Genomic DNA, 16,496 nt, shown 5'->3' on the forward strand with positions numbered 1-16,496 from the left:
GGAATAAAACAATGGCTAAATCAATCCAGTATATTCTCAATGCGGTCACTACATGAATGTGTTTCGATGGGTAACAAGAATTTACCTTTTTCAGTGAAAATAACTGAAATAATTTAACTGGATCATATCTGATAAAACTAGAGAAAGGTATATTACAAAGGAAGAGGGGAGAAGAGAAAAGAAAAAAGAAGCAGAAATAATATGACAATAATGATAAAATGATGGAATCTTTATTTTATGGTTGCATGATACAAAACAATCATTCAATCATCCTTTTGAGAATTGATTCATGTTGCAGAAGAGGAAAACAATTGATGAAATGATTTTCTCATTCCAGAATGTTTTAGAAATATCATGTCTTCTTTTTTTTTAAATAAGGAAAAGTTTAACAAACTTTGATTATTTTCAGGTAATATACCATCAGTATTTTTTATTACCATTATTTATGATATTTTTTTTTTAACACAATTTTAGTTTAGTTGCTGGATGCAAATCTGGTTAAAGTATAAGGACAGAATTGTAAATGGAAGAAAAATTTTAGATATGAAAAAAATTAATTTTTACATATAAAAATTATTGCAGACTAGCTTCATAATTTTAACTTATTTGCTTTATTTGTTTTCAACACTTGTTGAAGAGGAAAATGTTTTCATGATTGTGAAAAGACTAGATAATTTCCAAATGAAAATATTTTTGAATAACTACAAAAAAAAAAATCATAATATAAAGAAAGGGAAAGAAAAGTAAATGCTTTAAAAAAAAAAAAGAAAATATCTTCCTGACACCTCTCCCAGAGCACCCATTAAAAAAGTTGCTTCTTTGCAGTTTGTACAAATCAAGATCTCAAAATAAAGGCAGCATGGTTCCTTTATAGCAGCTATTTTCCTTCTTTTAAAGCCATATGCCTCATTAATTGATTTGTTAATTTCTCCAGTCTCTTTATGTCCTGAGCATGTTCTGTTTTATATTGTACACACTGAAAAAAAAAAAAAAAAGATTGGTGATTAGTATGGAGGCTATGGAAAATTGGGCAATAATGAAATCTGAATCAGAGGAAAAATATGCACAATGACAAAAGGAAAAATATACAAGTATGTAAAGAGCAAAATTGAACACTTAAGTCATAGCAAATATGATACAGGAAGTAAGCTGTTGTTCAATGTAGTCAACAAATGTCTCATATGTGTAATTACTTTACTAACATTGGTAATGATCCCAAGAAAGTTATGAAGTTCACATAAAAACACTTTATCCTACTGGAAATTTGAAGCCTTATGGTGACATGTGAAAGGCACCCATGCTGATGACTTATAAAAGGCACCCGTGCTAGTGATACATTAAAAGGCACTTGTGCCAGTAACACATTAAATGGCACCAGTGCCAGTAACACATAAAAGGCACTCATGCCGGTGGCATGTAAATGGCACCCAGTACATTCTTTGAAGTCATTCGCATTAGGAAGGGCATCCAGCCATAGAAACCAAGCCAAAACAGACTGGAGCCTGGTGAAGATCTCCAGCTTACCAGCTCCAGCCAAACTGTTTTACCCATGCTTGCATGAAAAACAGACACTAAATGATGATATGAAAGCAGATCTATTCCAAATACAAGACAAACATTTCTGAGTGAATAATTCTAACACACAGAAAAATCACTTATTTCTGAGATACATAACTGTTTGAGTAATATGACCTTTTCAGAAAAGTAATCCTTCCTATTGTTGCATTTCATCTAATTACATTTCAAGTTTACAACAGAGTGGACACTACTAAAGGTACCCATAAGAGAAGGTTGTAAAACTTTTGAAGAGAGGATAACTTGAACACAGAAGTCTTAAGAGAGGCTGTGATCAGAACTTCAGTGTGAACACAAAGTGCTAGAGGCATGAAATGCATGGCTGTGCACTTCTTTCTAAGGCTGGGTATGTCAACCACTTGAAGCCCCCATGAAAGATCAGCTGTATGCAACATCCTTCCTCCTAAACCAGATGATTCAATGTATGTAGTGTGTTGGAAAGGTTCACATAGAATCATATCTCACAAAGTGATCCAATCAATCTGGTGGAAGTTACAACTTTTGTCCCTCACCTATGCTTCATTGGTATGCAGAACTGCAGTGCGACTGCATAGTCATCTGACAGATCATAGACAGAAGGTCAGAAATGCCACTGACAACAAGAAAGCTCAGAGAGATGGCATTCATCTGTGAAGATGGAACGATCAGCACACACATGCACACATAAGTGAACTGAAGTATAAAATCATTGAAATCGAGTTAAAGATATGTTTTATATGTAGAAGTAAGACACCAATTCTACAAATATACATTTTGAATAAACTCACTGATCAAATGCAGTGTTGACAGTCATACAAAAGTTGACATTAATAGTCTGGACAGACCGTACTATTCAAAAGTAAAATATGTGAGCAACAACATGACTAAAGAAACAGGCATTTAAAGTGGATATATCAGATGTTTTTGCCTTTGATTTTCGTGAAAGAAAAACTTTTGGCATCGTTGCAAAGGGTTAAATGGATTACAAATATAGATAATATATGACTTTTTTTTTTTTTGTCTGGAAAGATTTATCTCTGACTTTGTTTTGACTTGGATAATGTAGAGCAGTTCTGAAATTAATAGTGACAGTTGTTTGTTTAGAAAACATCTTAGTGAGAAACTAAAAACTGCTCTGTCAACCTTCCTTCACTCTCATCTGAAACTATTATATGGGAATGTTATATCTGGTATATAGTTTCATCAATATAGTAAAGAAGAATCTAGTTCATCTCATAGGAAATACTATGTAATTTATAGTGTTTCCTACCAATACTTGCTGACTGACATTTCTTCAATGGTCAGCTCTCTGGTCTGATTCAGCAGTGAAGTTATGAGAGATGATGTTATAGTGAAATATGAAACTGCTGTCATGAACAAATTCCTTCTTACACACACACACACACACTGGTATATAGGTGCAAAACAAGTTGAAGAAAATAGCACTCAAATATCAAAGACAGAGAAAAATATAGTATTATTCTATTGAAGCTGAAAATCTTTACAAACTGCTTCTCAGAGTTTCATGTAACCAATCAAGAGAAGAGATCTTTTGAAGCAATAGGATGGTTTATACAAGCTTTTAAATGGTGCAAGTTATAGTCAGTGGTATATACTCATAAAGACAGGAAGGCGTAGAATTTGATGAGATGAAGTACTCCACATTGATCCTTCAGTTATGTGTCATTCTTTGTTAATAACTATTTCCTGTTGAAGTATTTCTTGGTATAGATATAAACTTTCTTTGTGAATTAATTAACAGATCGCATATTCAATAGGATGTCAACTGATGCTGACTGATCCTGACTTAGTTGACATATAGTTAGAATGGTTTGGAGCCTCCTCAAGAACAAAGAAATTGCAGAATAGTGATGAACATGATGGTCCAAAAGCGAGAACAGACATATTTTATACTGAAAGCTGATATCACAACTATACTGAAGACATTGCTAATGGCTCATATGAAAAAGCTGGGGGACATGTACTTCAGCAAAATACATATGACTATAATGAAGAATATGTGGCTTACAAAGAAACTGGTCATTGCTGAACAAATCACATTTATGTGTTTGTGTCAAGAATTGTCTGAGCCCATTGTAGAGTTTTTGCACCATGTTTGTAACAACTTGATATTGTGAGTTTGACAAGATTGGCCAAGGTGACCAAAGTATAAAAGAAGAATTAATACAGATGAGACTATTTAAGGCATCTACCAAACCTTCAATAAATCAAGAATACTGGAATAACTACAGCTGGGAAACATGCAATTTGATACATGTGTGAACTCCATACAACAATAGATGATTTCTAAGATATCAATACCAATAACAGCCCTTCTTGTTTCTTGAGATGGGCAAGTATGTTACATGGCATGAAAACCACAAGTGCCATTTTCCAACATGCAATAAAAAATGGAAGATGATATAAAAAAAATAAAATAATCTATCAAGCTGAAACAAGTTTGGGTACAATATTGACGAAAAATCAAAACTGAAGACCATAATTACATTGGATTGCCTGAAAGATGCAGGTCTGATTTCATCCAGAGAATTATATACAAAGGAAACATTTTTTTTTTTCTATTCCTTTTAAAATGAAGACGTTTGCCTAGATTAATGTTCAGCTCAGAACACATTAGATGTTTCTCCACCCTCTGATAAGAAAAACTTGGAGTCCTTTTAAAGATTGGCAAATTTCTATGGTCTGTATTTGCTAAAATATTCAGAAATGATTAAACTGACTGTGAATCTGAACAAGAAAAATGTTGAATTTGGTTAGATATATGTTCAGCAAAGGACATTTGTTATTCTAAAAAAAATATACTTGATGAGAATGTTGGAGTATATTTGCTGCCAGTAATATATCACATTGACAATCAGAGCTAATAAACACACAATGTTTGGAATTTTATCATGGGATGATTACCCAGTACTATATTTATCAATGAAGTTAACCACTGCTAATTATTCAAATATTGAGAGTGAAACTTTAGCAATTGTGTAGATCACAAATAGTACCAGGAAGTTCCTTGTATTGATTAAAGTGATTTCAAAAGGTCTATGGTCAAAACAAGAATGAATTTCCTATCAAGTAAAATATTTCAATGATTACAGAATTCTAAAGTGGGATAAACAGCTAACAGTATTTTATTTTGATATTACTTCTGTTAAAAAGGCAGTGAGCTGGCAGAATTGTTTAACTAGACAAGATTCTTTGTAGCATTTTGTCTGTCATCGCATTCTGGATTCAAATTCCAATGAGGTCAATTTTCAGGGTTGATAAAAGAAGTACCAGTTGAAAATCAGGGTCAATGTAACCAATTTACGTCCTCCCCCAAAACTGCTGACCTTGTGCCAAAATTTGAAACCAACATTACTTATGTTAAAGGAAATTCCATTCCTCATGTTGATGCATTCTCTTGACTAAACGTTAGATAACTTCAGAACACTATTTCAAATAACATTGATAACTTCATTCATTGGATAGGAACTAATGTCTTGATAGCTTAGCATCAAAATCACTGCATGATTCAGTATTAAGTAAAATATTTTTCAGAATTAAAAAAGTATCTGGGGTAGAACAATACATGGAATTACGTATTAAGTACCAAGAATAGCAAAGATGACATGGAAAGAAGTGATGAAGGATAATCTCAAGAAACTGAACTTCAGAAAGATGACAAGGGACTGCAACATTTAATGAGATGCTAAGTTGAAAAAAGTCCATGCAAACATGGAAAAAAATTGACAAAAAGCAATGATAGAGAGAAAAGTTGCTTTGAACTAAATGACAAATAAATTAATGCAAAGGATATATTGCTAAATTTTATTGTATTTGATTATTTGTTGCTTTATTTGTAGCACACCAGTACCAATTTTTATTGTGAAGTTATTTATACACTAAAGAACAAACACATACTTTCATATTATTGAGCCACAGTCAGTTGGTGGCAAGTAACAACCACCAACATTTGAGCATTTAAAGAAATTGAAAATTCAAAGAATTTTCTATCATTAATATTATCATTATGCACAATTATTAATTTACATAGTGATCTGACTCTATGTCACTTTGTAAAGGACTGGTGGAGCTTGTTTCTGTTTGTTTAATATGTTCATCTTGAGAGAAAAAAAGGCAAGACGATAATCTCAATTTTTAAAAAAGAGGAGACAAGAGTGCTCTAATTATAGAGGGATGTACTTGTTGAGCCTCCCTGATAAAGACTACACTAGGTGTCTCATAAACAAATGTAGGGAAACTGTCAAGCCCAAACTAACTGAAGAACAGTGTGGCTTCCATCCTGGATGCAGCACAACTGACCAGATATTCTTTCAATGGCAGGTCTTTGAGAAAGTGTGGGAATATCATTTTGTAGACCTCAAAAAGGCATACCACCATGTGCTGTAGGAATGCTATGGAGGGTTTTGAAGGAGTGTGGGATAAATGGACAACTTTTGGTTGCTGTGAAGTCCTTATACAAATATCCAAATGTTTGTGCTCAAGTCAATGGTACTACGTCGAAACCTTTCAACATGGGTGTTGACCTTTCCTTTTCATAATCTTTATGAACTTGATTGACATACACAACCATTGTCAAAGTGGTATCACAATTGGTGGACAAAGGGTTGGTCAGGTGATATTTGCAGACAATATGATGCTGTTGGGTTCATCAGATGGTGAGCACTAGTATGCACTGAATGGGCTCAATGCCAAGTGAAAAAAGTTGCTTTTGATAGGACCCTAAGGGGGGAAGTGTCTGAAGACCCTTCCTCCATGATCTTCCTGGGAATAGTGGGTAGAGAAGATGGGTGGATGCATAAGCAAATCAATAGTGGTTTGGATTGTAAATCAAAAGTTTGACAGTTCATATTCTGTCATTTTCTGCATGAAGAGAATTCTAAAAATAGTCAATAATCCACCCAGTTATTACTAGTAAATTTGACATTTGAGTTCAATTTTGTCTGGGTATAGCCCGGAGAAAAGTGAGTTCAACCAACATGAAGATAACATGCCTACAGAACCTAATGGGTCACCGTATTTATTGCTCTGGAGACATGAGAGTTACATCATCTTCCAAGCTCATTATCTATATCATTGTCTATCTTGATTTTCTGTAGTGCATACAACTTTATGACAGTGAAACTTGGCCAATGACAAAAATTCTTCTCCACAACATACCAGTAGCTCATTGCCACTGCATATTTAGGCTACTGAAAATTCCACAGGCAGGATATACAGAGAAGATTAAAATGGAAGTAGCCAAGTTTTGTATAATATAAGAAGCTGAAAATGTCAGAAACAGTAGTTACATGTGTTTATGGTTCTAAAAGTATTTGTCATATAGATGACTGCAGGGGAAAAGAAAACAAGATGGACTGACCACATCTTGGTTACCTACATTTAAAATAGATTACATAACGGTAAGCTTTCAGTATAGAATCATCAGTCTGGCTGTGTGTGCTTAAAAGCATTAAGTGGTGAATGAATGAAAATGAATACATTCAGGTGTTGGAGTATGACTGTTTCCACAGCTTTCATAATATGAAAGCTCCATAATCTACTACCAAGTTATCAACTGTTTAATTTATTTACAACAATATCACACAAAGAATTAGGCTAAATGAGCATAATATTCAATATCATCGAGCATTACAATCTAATCATTAATAATTAATCTTCATGTAGAGAGACATTGCACTATTTTAAAATACAATTGCTATTATTTCTAGAGTTTATTCATTTGCTCACATGCTTGGCAAGAGATTTAGTTGAGTTTATGTGTTGAAACAGTGCTGCAAATTATTAAAGAAGGACTAGATACATTTTAATTGCATCATCATCATCATTTTAACAGCCACTATTTCATGCTTGCATGGGTAGGACAGAAATCGTCAAGGCAGATCTTCTACAGCTGTTGCCAAATCTCACCTGTTTCCTATAGCAAGGTATTATTTCTCCATGACAAGTTATGTTTCTACAGAAACCACACCATTTGCATGACAATGAGGCTTGTTTACAACTATCAGACCATGTTAAGACAAAAAATACACACACATTTGACAGGCTTCTTTTTTCAGTTTCTGCATACCAAATACTCTCACAAGGCTTTGATCAGCCCAGTGCTATAGTAGAAGAGACTTGCTCAAGATGTCATGCAGTGAAGCATGAACCTCAAACCATATAGTTGGGAAGAAAACTTCTTAACCATACAGCTATACCTGTGCTTTATTATAGGTACAGGAGTTTGAATGAATAGGCTACCAGTTTAATACAATGTAGAAACTTTTGATACAACTGATTATTAAAAAGGAATATGATGTGACTAACAATTGTGTTCAGAGACCAAAATGACTAACAATATTCAATATTTTGGGGGCTAATTATATGCACATTACTTATTTTCAAGGAATTTTGTATTTACAATATTATATACTTCAATCAACACTTAAAACTTGGACTAAGATTAAAGGTTGTTTAAATGTGCATATGCTTATGGTTGGGAAAGTATGAGTCTTGTGGGAGTGGTTGTCATAATACATTGATATCCAAGACTAAGTTAATAGCAATAAAAGTGTGATTTCTAAAGTTAATGTTTCACAACTGTCACAGATTAGCAATGTTACATATTGTAAGCATTATGTACCCAACACATTGTAAACATCATGTCCTAACAATAGCAATAAAAAAATGAAAGTTAAAATATGAAAACTGTTATAGAATAACTGCAACAATATCCTGAATGAGAATAATGAAGTTTTCTTTGCTTTTCAAAGTGTGTGATATGACCCACAAAGTTTAACATTCCAAAGAGTGTATCCTAGTTTGGTGATATCTTTTTATTCATGCATGAAAAGGTTATAGGCTTATCCCTTCAGATGATATAGTAAAGAGAGGAATGTAAACAATTTCATCTGGATGAAGTTTGGCACTAGAGAGTTGATTTTTATATATATATATATATATATAAACTTTAGGATGTAAGAAAAAAAAACATAGAACAAAAATAAAAATTAAAGTAGGTGCTGACAATTTTTTGTCTTTATGAGTAAGATAAGACATGATGGGTTGGGTGTAGAGGAAAGCAAAAGTAAAGATATTAAGATGTTTGCTGATAACTAAAATCAAACCCCATCACTAGACACATCTGTTTCAGAGTAGAGAAGGCACTAGAAATAGGTACTTTGGGTATAAGCCCCTAAAAGCAGCAGCAGTGACTGAAGAAAGGAACAATAACAACAACTAAAGATGTTAATGCAAATGCCTCCATCTCTAACATCACCACCACCACCAACACCACAACCATTTTTATTCATTAAAAGAAGCTGAGTGTAATGTTCCTTAATTAGAGAATATGGAAGAAGTTAACCATTTATGAATAACTGGTTATTAATGATATCATATGTTAGAGATAAGATAAAGTCTTAAAACTGTAACTTTACTGGAGAATTAAACTGAAAACTATTCAATGTATTCATTAAAAAATTAAAATAAATAAATTAATAAAAATCTAATATATGCCAAAAACAAACAATAACAGAGCTGATTCAGTCTTCTAGTTTAGGCTTAATAGAAAGGTAGATGATGATAATGATGATGTAGGAAACGAAACCAAACTACTGTTACATCATTTCTTCCTTCCTGTTGTGAATATAAATGGGATGGTTTCTCTTTTATCTTTTACTTGTTTCAGTCATTAGACTGCAGCCATGCTGGAGCACCACCTTGAATTTTTAGTCGAATGAATCAACCCCAGTACTTATTTTTGTTTGTTTTATGTTTGATACTTACTCTATCAGTCACTTTTGACAAACCACTAAGTCACAAGGAAGTAAATACACCAATACTGGTTGTCAAGTGGTGGCGAGGGACAAATACAGACAAAGATATATATATATAAATATATATATATATATATAGATATATATAACAGGTTTCTTTCGGTTTCCATCTACCAAATCCACTCACAAGGCTTTGGTCAGCTTGAGGCTATAGTAGAAGACACTTTCCCAAGGTGTCACACAGTTGGATTGAACTCGGAACCATGTGGTTGGGAAGTAAACTTTTTACCACACAGCTACACCTATAGAAAGGCACATCCTCATGATATGCTACTGATCCAACTATACTTATTCAACTTTGTGATCTGTAAGTGAACAGAACTAAACAGTCGGCCCCTTCACCTTGAGCAGGTAAAGGACAGAGTTAACTTGCAGTATACTTCCTAGCTAAGCTGTTGCCTTCATCTATAACAAACTTGGCTTCATACTTGAGAAGAAATGACAGGATGCTATGGCATTCATACCTCTCTAACTTTTCAACAATAGGGATCTATTGCACAGACACAATGACATTTGTTGACAGGGAAGAACATAATCAATATTTTCAAAACCTGAGAATAACAATGGTAATTATTTCTAACATAGGTACAAGGTCACAAACATTTTCTTTTTTGGAAGAAGAACAACAATTTCAGGAATCAACCCAATACTTTACTGGTATTTATTTTATTTGCTTCAGAAGGATGAAAGGCAAAGTCAGCCTTGGCAGAAAAACAAAGAGGGATAATAAAATACTGTAAGGTATTTCGTTCCTTCTTGTATTGATCATGCCAGCTATGTTCCTTGGATAATGATGATGATGATGATAATGATGATATGGAGGAAGAAGAAGTGAATACATGAATCAACAAATACAAAAAAAAAAAAAGAAACAATAAGAGCATAAAAAAAAATGATGGAAATGACTCTGAGAGAGAAAATAGCTAAGTATTGAATTGAGTAAAGTAGGTAGCAACAAAATGAATATTACCACTGAGTCATCTGTTAGCTTCACCTTTAAAACACCATCGCAATGACGATATTTTATGACGAATCGACACTGAAATGGATAGAAAACAAAAATCAAGATAAATATAAAAGTAATTCATAATAAGAGTAGGAGGAGGTGAATTAAAAGACTGAATGGAGTAAGACTATCAGTGACAGAATATATAGCTAGAATACACCAACTATGTTTTAGCTGACATTAGAAGATAAAAGGTTTGTCTTTGACATCAGTGTGTGTGTGTGTGTGTGTATCTGTGTGTGTGTAGACCTGATAACTAGATCTAATGCATATGGTAAAAAGTAGAGAGGTTATCTAGTTTGGCACTACATTTTTCAAGTTCAAATTCTACAAGAGAATAGTGTGTGAGTTCCATATTTTGGTCAGAGGGGGAACATTAAAGACAGTCACTTCACACAGTGTACCTAACTTACTACTATTCATACAATACTGTGAGCTACACTAGGTTGAATGAGATAAAAAATTACAATTTTCACAAAAACTTTTCGCCTGTTAATCTGACACCCTTCGTCTTAGTCAGCAACAACTCTTACATATGCGTGTTTGTGTGTGCATGCCCACATGTAGGAAATGGCCATGCTCAACATGCAGAAAAAGAACAGGTTGAAATTCTATAGTGTACTCAGTGTAAACAATGGACACATAAGAGGTGTAGTAGGATCATACAGGTAGGCTAATGAAGAAGAAAGATTTTATATGCAACAGATGTGTAAGTGTAGTAAGTGTTAAGGTCAGTAATATAGATTTTCAAAAAGTTGATAACTTTTATTACTTTGGTGACCTAATTAGCTGTGAAAGTGAGAGTTCCAAAAGTATAGTAACCAGATCAAAAATGGTTTTGATAATTTAAGGCTCTATTGCCTCTGTAGATAACAAAGGGTTTCTCTTTCAAAGTGAAGGGCAGATTATATTATGCTTGTGTACAGAGTGTGATGTTGCATGATATTGAAGCCTTGAATGTATAAGATTTGCAAGGACTAGAAAGAAATGAAGCAAGCATGATTTGTTGGATATATGATAGTAGTGTTCATGAACAATGGAGCACAAACAAGTAGAGATAAAAACCAGATGCATGAGGAATCAGGTGTAACGTGCAAGAAAGAAAAAACCTGCACTGATACAGGTGTATGATGTGTATGCAGGATGATACAAAACAGTGCTGAGCAATCAAAGTGGATGGAATCTGTGGAAGAGAGGAACCTAGAAAGACATGGAACAAAATAATCTGAGAATGCTGAGCCTCACAAAAAAAGATGACAAAAGACCATGGCAATTGGCAACACATGGTGCAAGAGAAGACCTACCCAACTATGCAAGCATGGCAAAACAATATAATAAAATAAAAAAGGAGGCTGAAAAATATACAGATCTGCATTTGGGTTACCTGCCTAATATATTCCTGTTAACCTTTAATCATCTATCCCTGCACTTATTTGATATCCTCCCATCTCTTCATCATACATCTCTTTATCACAAGCATTCTTTCCTAGTTACTGTATCATATTGCCTGTGTAACAAGGAATGGCAGTAAATCTCTCCTTTCCACACTACCATTTTGTCCATGTAACTAGGGACTACACTGGACCTGTCCAGACTTCTCATCTCCCTGACACTCAACCCTCTTACTTATTCATTGCACCATGTTGCCACTCATGTATAAAGGAAACATCGACCTATTTTACATCTGATACACTCAGCCATCACCTTTTCTGTGTTCACAACCATCAAATCCTCTATTTTAGGTCATTTTCTTATTGACATCTATCACTCTCTCACAGCAGCAAGCATGTAGCTGCTACCATTGCCTATCTCCCGTTACTCCCTCTAATACTATCATTCATACATTACTCACCCTTTAATTATTCTCTCATACAAGTAACTTGTTTCTCCCTTTTGCCATCAATCTCTCTTCTACTTACCCTTTTGGTTCACTGCCTTGAACAGGGAGAATCTTCATAGGATGGTGGGGGTTCTTTAGCACTGTGGGGCATAAGGCAATCTCACTGGTACTGGTTCCATTATAAAATAATACACTCTGTAAATTAGTACATGAATCATCATCATCGTTTAACATCCGTTGTCCATGCAGGGCTGTACCAGACTCCAGTCTGATTTGGCATGGATTCTACAGCCAGATGCCCTTCATAATGCCAACTACTTTGCAGAGAACAGAGAAAATGCAGGTGGTTTCTCTCACGTGGCTGGAGAGATCTTTTAGTATTGGAAATAACTCCAAATAAAAATTGACTGAAACTTCAACAAACCACCCAATCTACCATATCATGGAAAGTGGACATAACATAATGATTTTCTATGCTTGCAATGGGTTAGATGTGTCTTCCCAAGCAAAAAGACATGCTATGTGTTCAGGTCTTTTGTGATCTTTATGAGATTCAAGCTACTGAGATCAGCTTTTACCACTTGCTTTTTCCAATGTCTTCCTCTCATGCTGGTTCCTTCCATTTGGGTCACTCAGCACTTCTTTACCTAATGATCATTCTTCATATGCATCAGATGTTTGAGTCAACTGAGTCTTCTCCCTTGCAAACTACAGTTGATTCTTCTTATACCCAGTTTTTATTTCAGCTCATCTGTGCTCCACTGTCCATGCACACTGATAGTACACAAAATATGCTCATCATATTTCTTTTCAGCTTTCATACATCCTCCACATTTTATGTCCCATAATTTGCTATCATATAATATTACATTTCATACACAAACATCATACCCTTTACTTGGAGAAAGAGAGAGAGAGAGAGAGTCCATTTGTCATCAACTGAACAAACAGCTATCTGAACATTTCCATTCGTTCTTACTCAGGCTATGTTTTCCAAACACCTTTCTCCGTTACTGATTTGGTCACCTAGGTAACAGAAGCTATCAACTACTTCTAGAGAGCCTTTCAAGCATTCAAAGGAATTTATTTTCTGGGTGCATCAACAGCATATATAAAACTATTCTGCTAAACATAACTTCCAATACAAATGTGTATTGTGCAGAATGAAACACACATACACATAATGTAATAGTTGGACTATCTGTTCCAAGTAGTTGAAACAGATGATAGAGAAATGTCTCAGGATAAGATACTAGTTGATAATTTTTTTCATACATGAGACATTAAACAATTTACATTAGCGATATGAATTTGTAAACCTTTGTTGTGCTATATCTCCTGAGTTACAATTCATTGAATTGACTACATGTCTAATGTAAATGTAAAGGTGAAATTAGGTTTTTGTTTGAACCAAATATCTAAAAGAAAACAAATGAAGAGATGATTTGGATGGGTGGAGAACTAGACAGAGATAGACTAATATTGTATGACAAAGTTGTAAAAATTTAAAGATATTGTTAGGATAAAATAGACAATGTAAAAGCAGACTGAGGTGATGCGGATGCAAAATAAGATAAGTTGACAGAAGTAAGAAGAAAAAGTGTTTGATGTGGTACGTGAGGAATATTATCTAAAGTAGAAATGGGTCAAATAAATAAGAGAATAACTTAGTATTTAAAGAAAATGAGAGGTCTGGACAATGAAGGATATGGTAGAAACAATAGATTTTTTTGAAAAAAATTTATAAAATATCTTGCTAAGTATTTTGCCAAAGTGCTAGCAGTATAAAGCTGCAGAATAGTAAAATATGAATTGTAAGGACAACATATAACAAATGGAAATAAATACAGTGTTATCTGACATATGCTGAAAATGATTCTAAAGAACAGTGAGGAGAGAAAATAATTGAATATTAAAAGCTTTAGTTGATATATTGCAATATAGATTGTACTTCTATGGCAATGCAATAAAGAATACATTGGATGAAGTGCTTACCAGTTGATAACGGAGAAACAGAAGAGACCATGCAAGGTAGAGGAAGGACAAGTAAAACTCAGGATGAGTTAGATTAGATCTTTAGAGGTTAAGCAACATCAAAACTGCTGTAATGCATATCTATACAAATCATGCTGCTGGTAATCTGATAATCATGAAGCTACCAACTTGATAGCCATTCCAAATGGAAGAAGATCACATTTCAGTGATGAGGTGGAAGATAAGAATAGTGAATTGTTTTACAACATGAACAAGCTATAAACTTAGTTACTATTAAAAAACAACTTATGCTTCCAAAATTTGTTTAAACATTAAAACACAAGGGTAACTTATCTATATTCTTTTACTGGTTTTAGTCATTGGATTGAGGTCATACAAGAGTACCACCATGAAGGGTTTAGGCCATCATATCATGTCAACCTCTGTACTTATTTTTGTGCTGTCCATCTGTTAGTTGAACCAAGAAATTATAGGACACAAAAGAACACAAACTAATATCTAATGTGTGTTTATCCAGAAAATATGCTAAGTTACTTCACTACTTTCTTAAAGATCTTACAGAATCTAAGATCATTACGCAGCAATTATTTTCCCTGAAAAATATATCATCAATAATGGTGTTACTGTTATATATCATCAATAATGGTGTTACTGTTATAATCAAAAATATTGCTAGCACAAAATGTGAGAGGCCTAAAAAATATCCATAGAGTTGGAATGTGCAGGAGTTGATAAGATGCCAGCAAACCAGCCAAAATGTGGAAATATATTGATTGACATTGTATAGGCTTTGATCTAACCAAGGACACCAGAATGAAATGAGGATAAAATGTGCAATTCCATTTCTATGACTGTGCAACAATTCTGACCATGAGTTACCTGTTGGCATGCCTGTTATTAGATCCCCCTTAGTTGTTATTCATCACCTTAGATTGAGTAAAAAGTGGAAAGATTTGATAGACAAAAAAATAGCACTATAAAATTTTAAAGGTAATCCTTACACAATCTACAACAAAGTATAACGTTGGTGCTTAACTGGCTTGTCTAACATTAAGAGAAAATACCTCTGAAGTGTATCATTTCTAAATTCCCCAGAAATGCCTATGATCTGCTTCTCATGGTTAGCTAAACTGAAATATCTTCCCCACATTCAATGAACTGTTTATAGCAGAGCTGATATCCTGATATAAGTTGGTTGTCTGATAAATTATCCATTAGCTACTTCAGTCTCTCTACACATGCACAGTACTCAAAGTTGCAAGTTTTCATAGGATGTTTATCGAAATATACAGCTATACCAGTATAATGTTTATCGTCGTTTTTTTTTGTTCAACTAAAGTGAGAATACATAAAGTAATTTTAGAATGGAAAACACATAAATTTCTGCAACCGTCCTGTTCCCCACACACAAGAAGGCAACATTATGAAATCTCACTTTCTCTTACACCCCCTACAAATACACTTTTCAATACAACAGCATGACTTATTTCCATAACATAGTTGGATGGACTAACATGTTGTCTTCTTCACTTCTGCTTATTTGGAATTGATGTCTAGAATAACTGAAAAGAGATTTCAATAAACTATATACCCTCAAAGCCTTTCTTCCTCATCTAGATTTTTCACTTCTTCATTATTGCTGTTTATTTTGTTGGTGTAGTTGTTCCTCTATCAAAAAATATCCAAAAGCAGATAAGAAGAAAAAAGAAAAATTGTATAAAAAAAAACAAAATAAAATTCCAGGAAGTAGATAAAAAAAAGAAAGAATACAATATCCAAAGTGAATTTTATGAATGATATTGATATTCGACATGAGTTTGGTTATTGCTATATTATTGTACTCCATTAAAAAGGCATATATTAAATTTTATTTTCTCCAGGGAAGTGAGTCTCAATGTTGTAAAAGAGAAAAATCTGCTATAATAAAAATTTTTTTTTAAACCAGAAACAAAAAACAAAAAAAATCACAGTTTGCTCATTGAACCAACTTCTCTAGCTTATATATCTGCTTTTCAAACAAGAAGCCAAAACACACTCACTCGTGTACCGGTCCCAGTATCTAAGCAGGCCATTTAATGTCAGTTTTCCATGTTGGCAACACATATTCTTCAAACAGAGTTACAATGAAATTAGCCTTGCAAAATTTGAAAGGAAAAAAAAAAACACCTCTCATATCTGACTCAGACAATCACAAAATACACGTAATTACTAAAATAACTGCAATAGACTTGTTAGTATTTGCTTGGGTCATTTTAGGCAACCC

The 16,496-nt window shown here is 33.8% G+C and overlaps 1 protein-coding gene across 1 annotated transcript in view; it reads right to left on the reverse strand.

Moving 5' to 3' along the window:
* Positions 1–214: 214 nt before the first annotated feature.
* LOC128249078 (signal recognition particle 9 kDa protein-like) overlaps positions 215–16,496 on the reverse strand; it is a 52,261-nt gene continuing 35,979 nt past the window's right edge. Inside the window, exons 2-3 of the mRNA XM_052971760.1 lie at positions 10,363–10,431; positions 215–976 (exon numbers count right to left, since the gene is read on the reverse strand). Coding sequence (XP_052827720.1) covers positions 878–976; positions 10,363–10,431 — 168 coding nt within the window. The 3' untranslated portion in view covers positions 215–877. The remainder of the gene's footprint in view (positions 977–10,362; positions 10,432–16,496) is intronic.

The sequence above is a fragment of the Octopus bimaculoides genome, chromosome 11 (assembly GCF_001194135.2).
Source record: "Octopus bimaculoides isolate UCB-OBI-ISO-001 chromosome 11, ASM119413v2, whole genome shotgun sequence".
Classification (NCBI taxonomy): domain Eukaryota; kingdom Metazoa; phylum Mollusca; class Cephalopoda; order Octopoda; family Octopodidae; genus Octopus; species Octopus bimaculoides.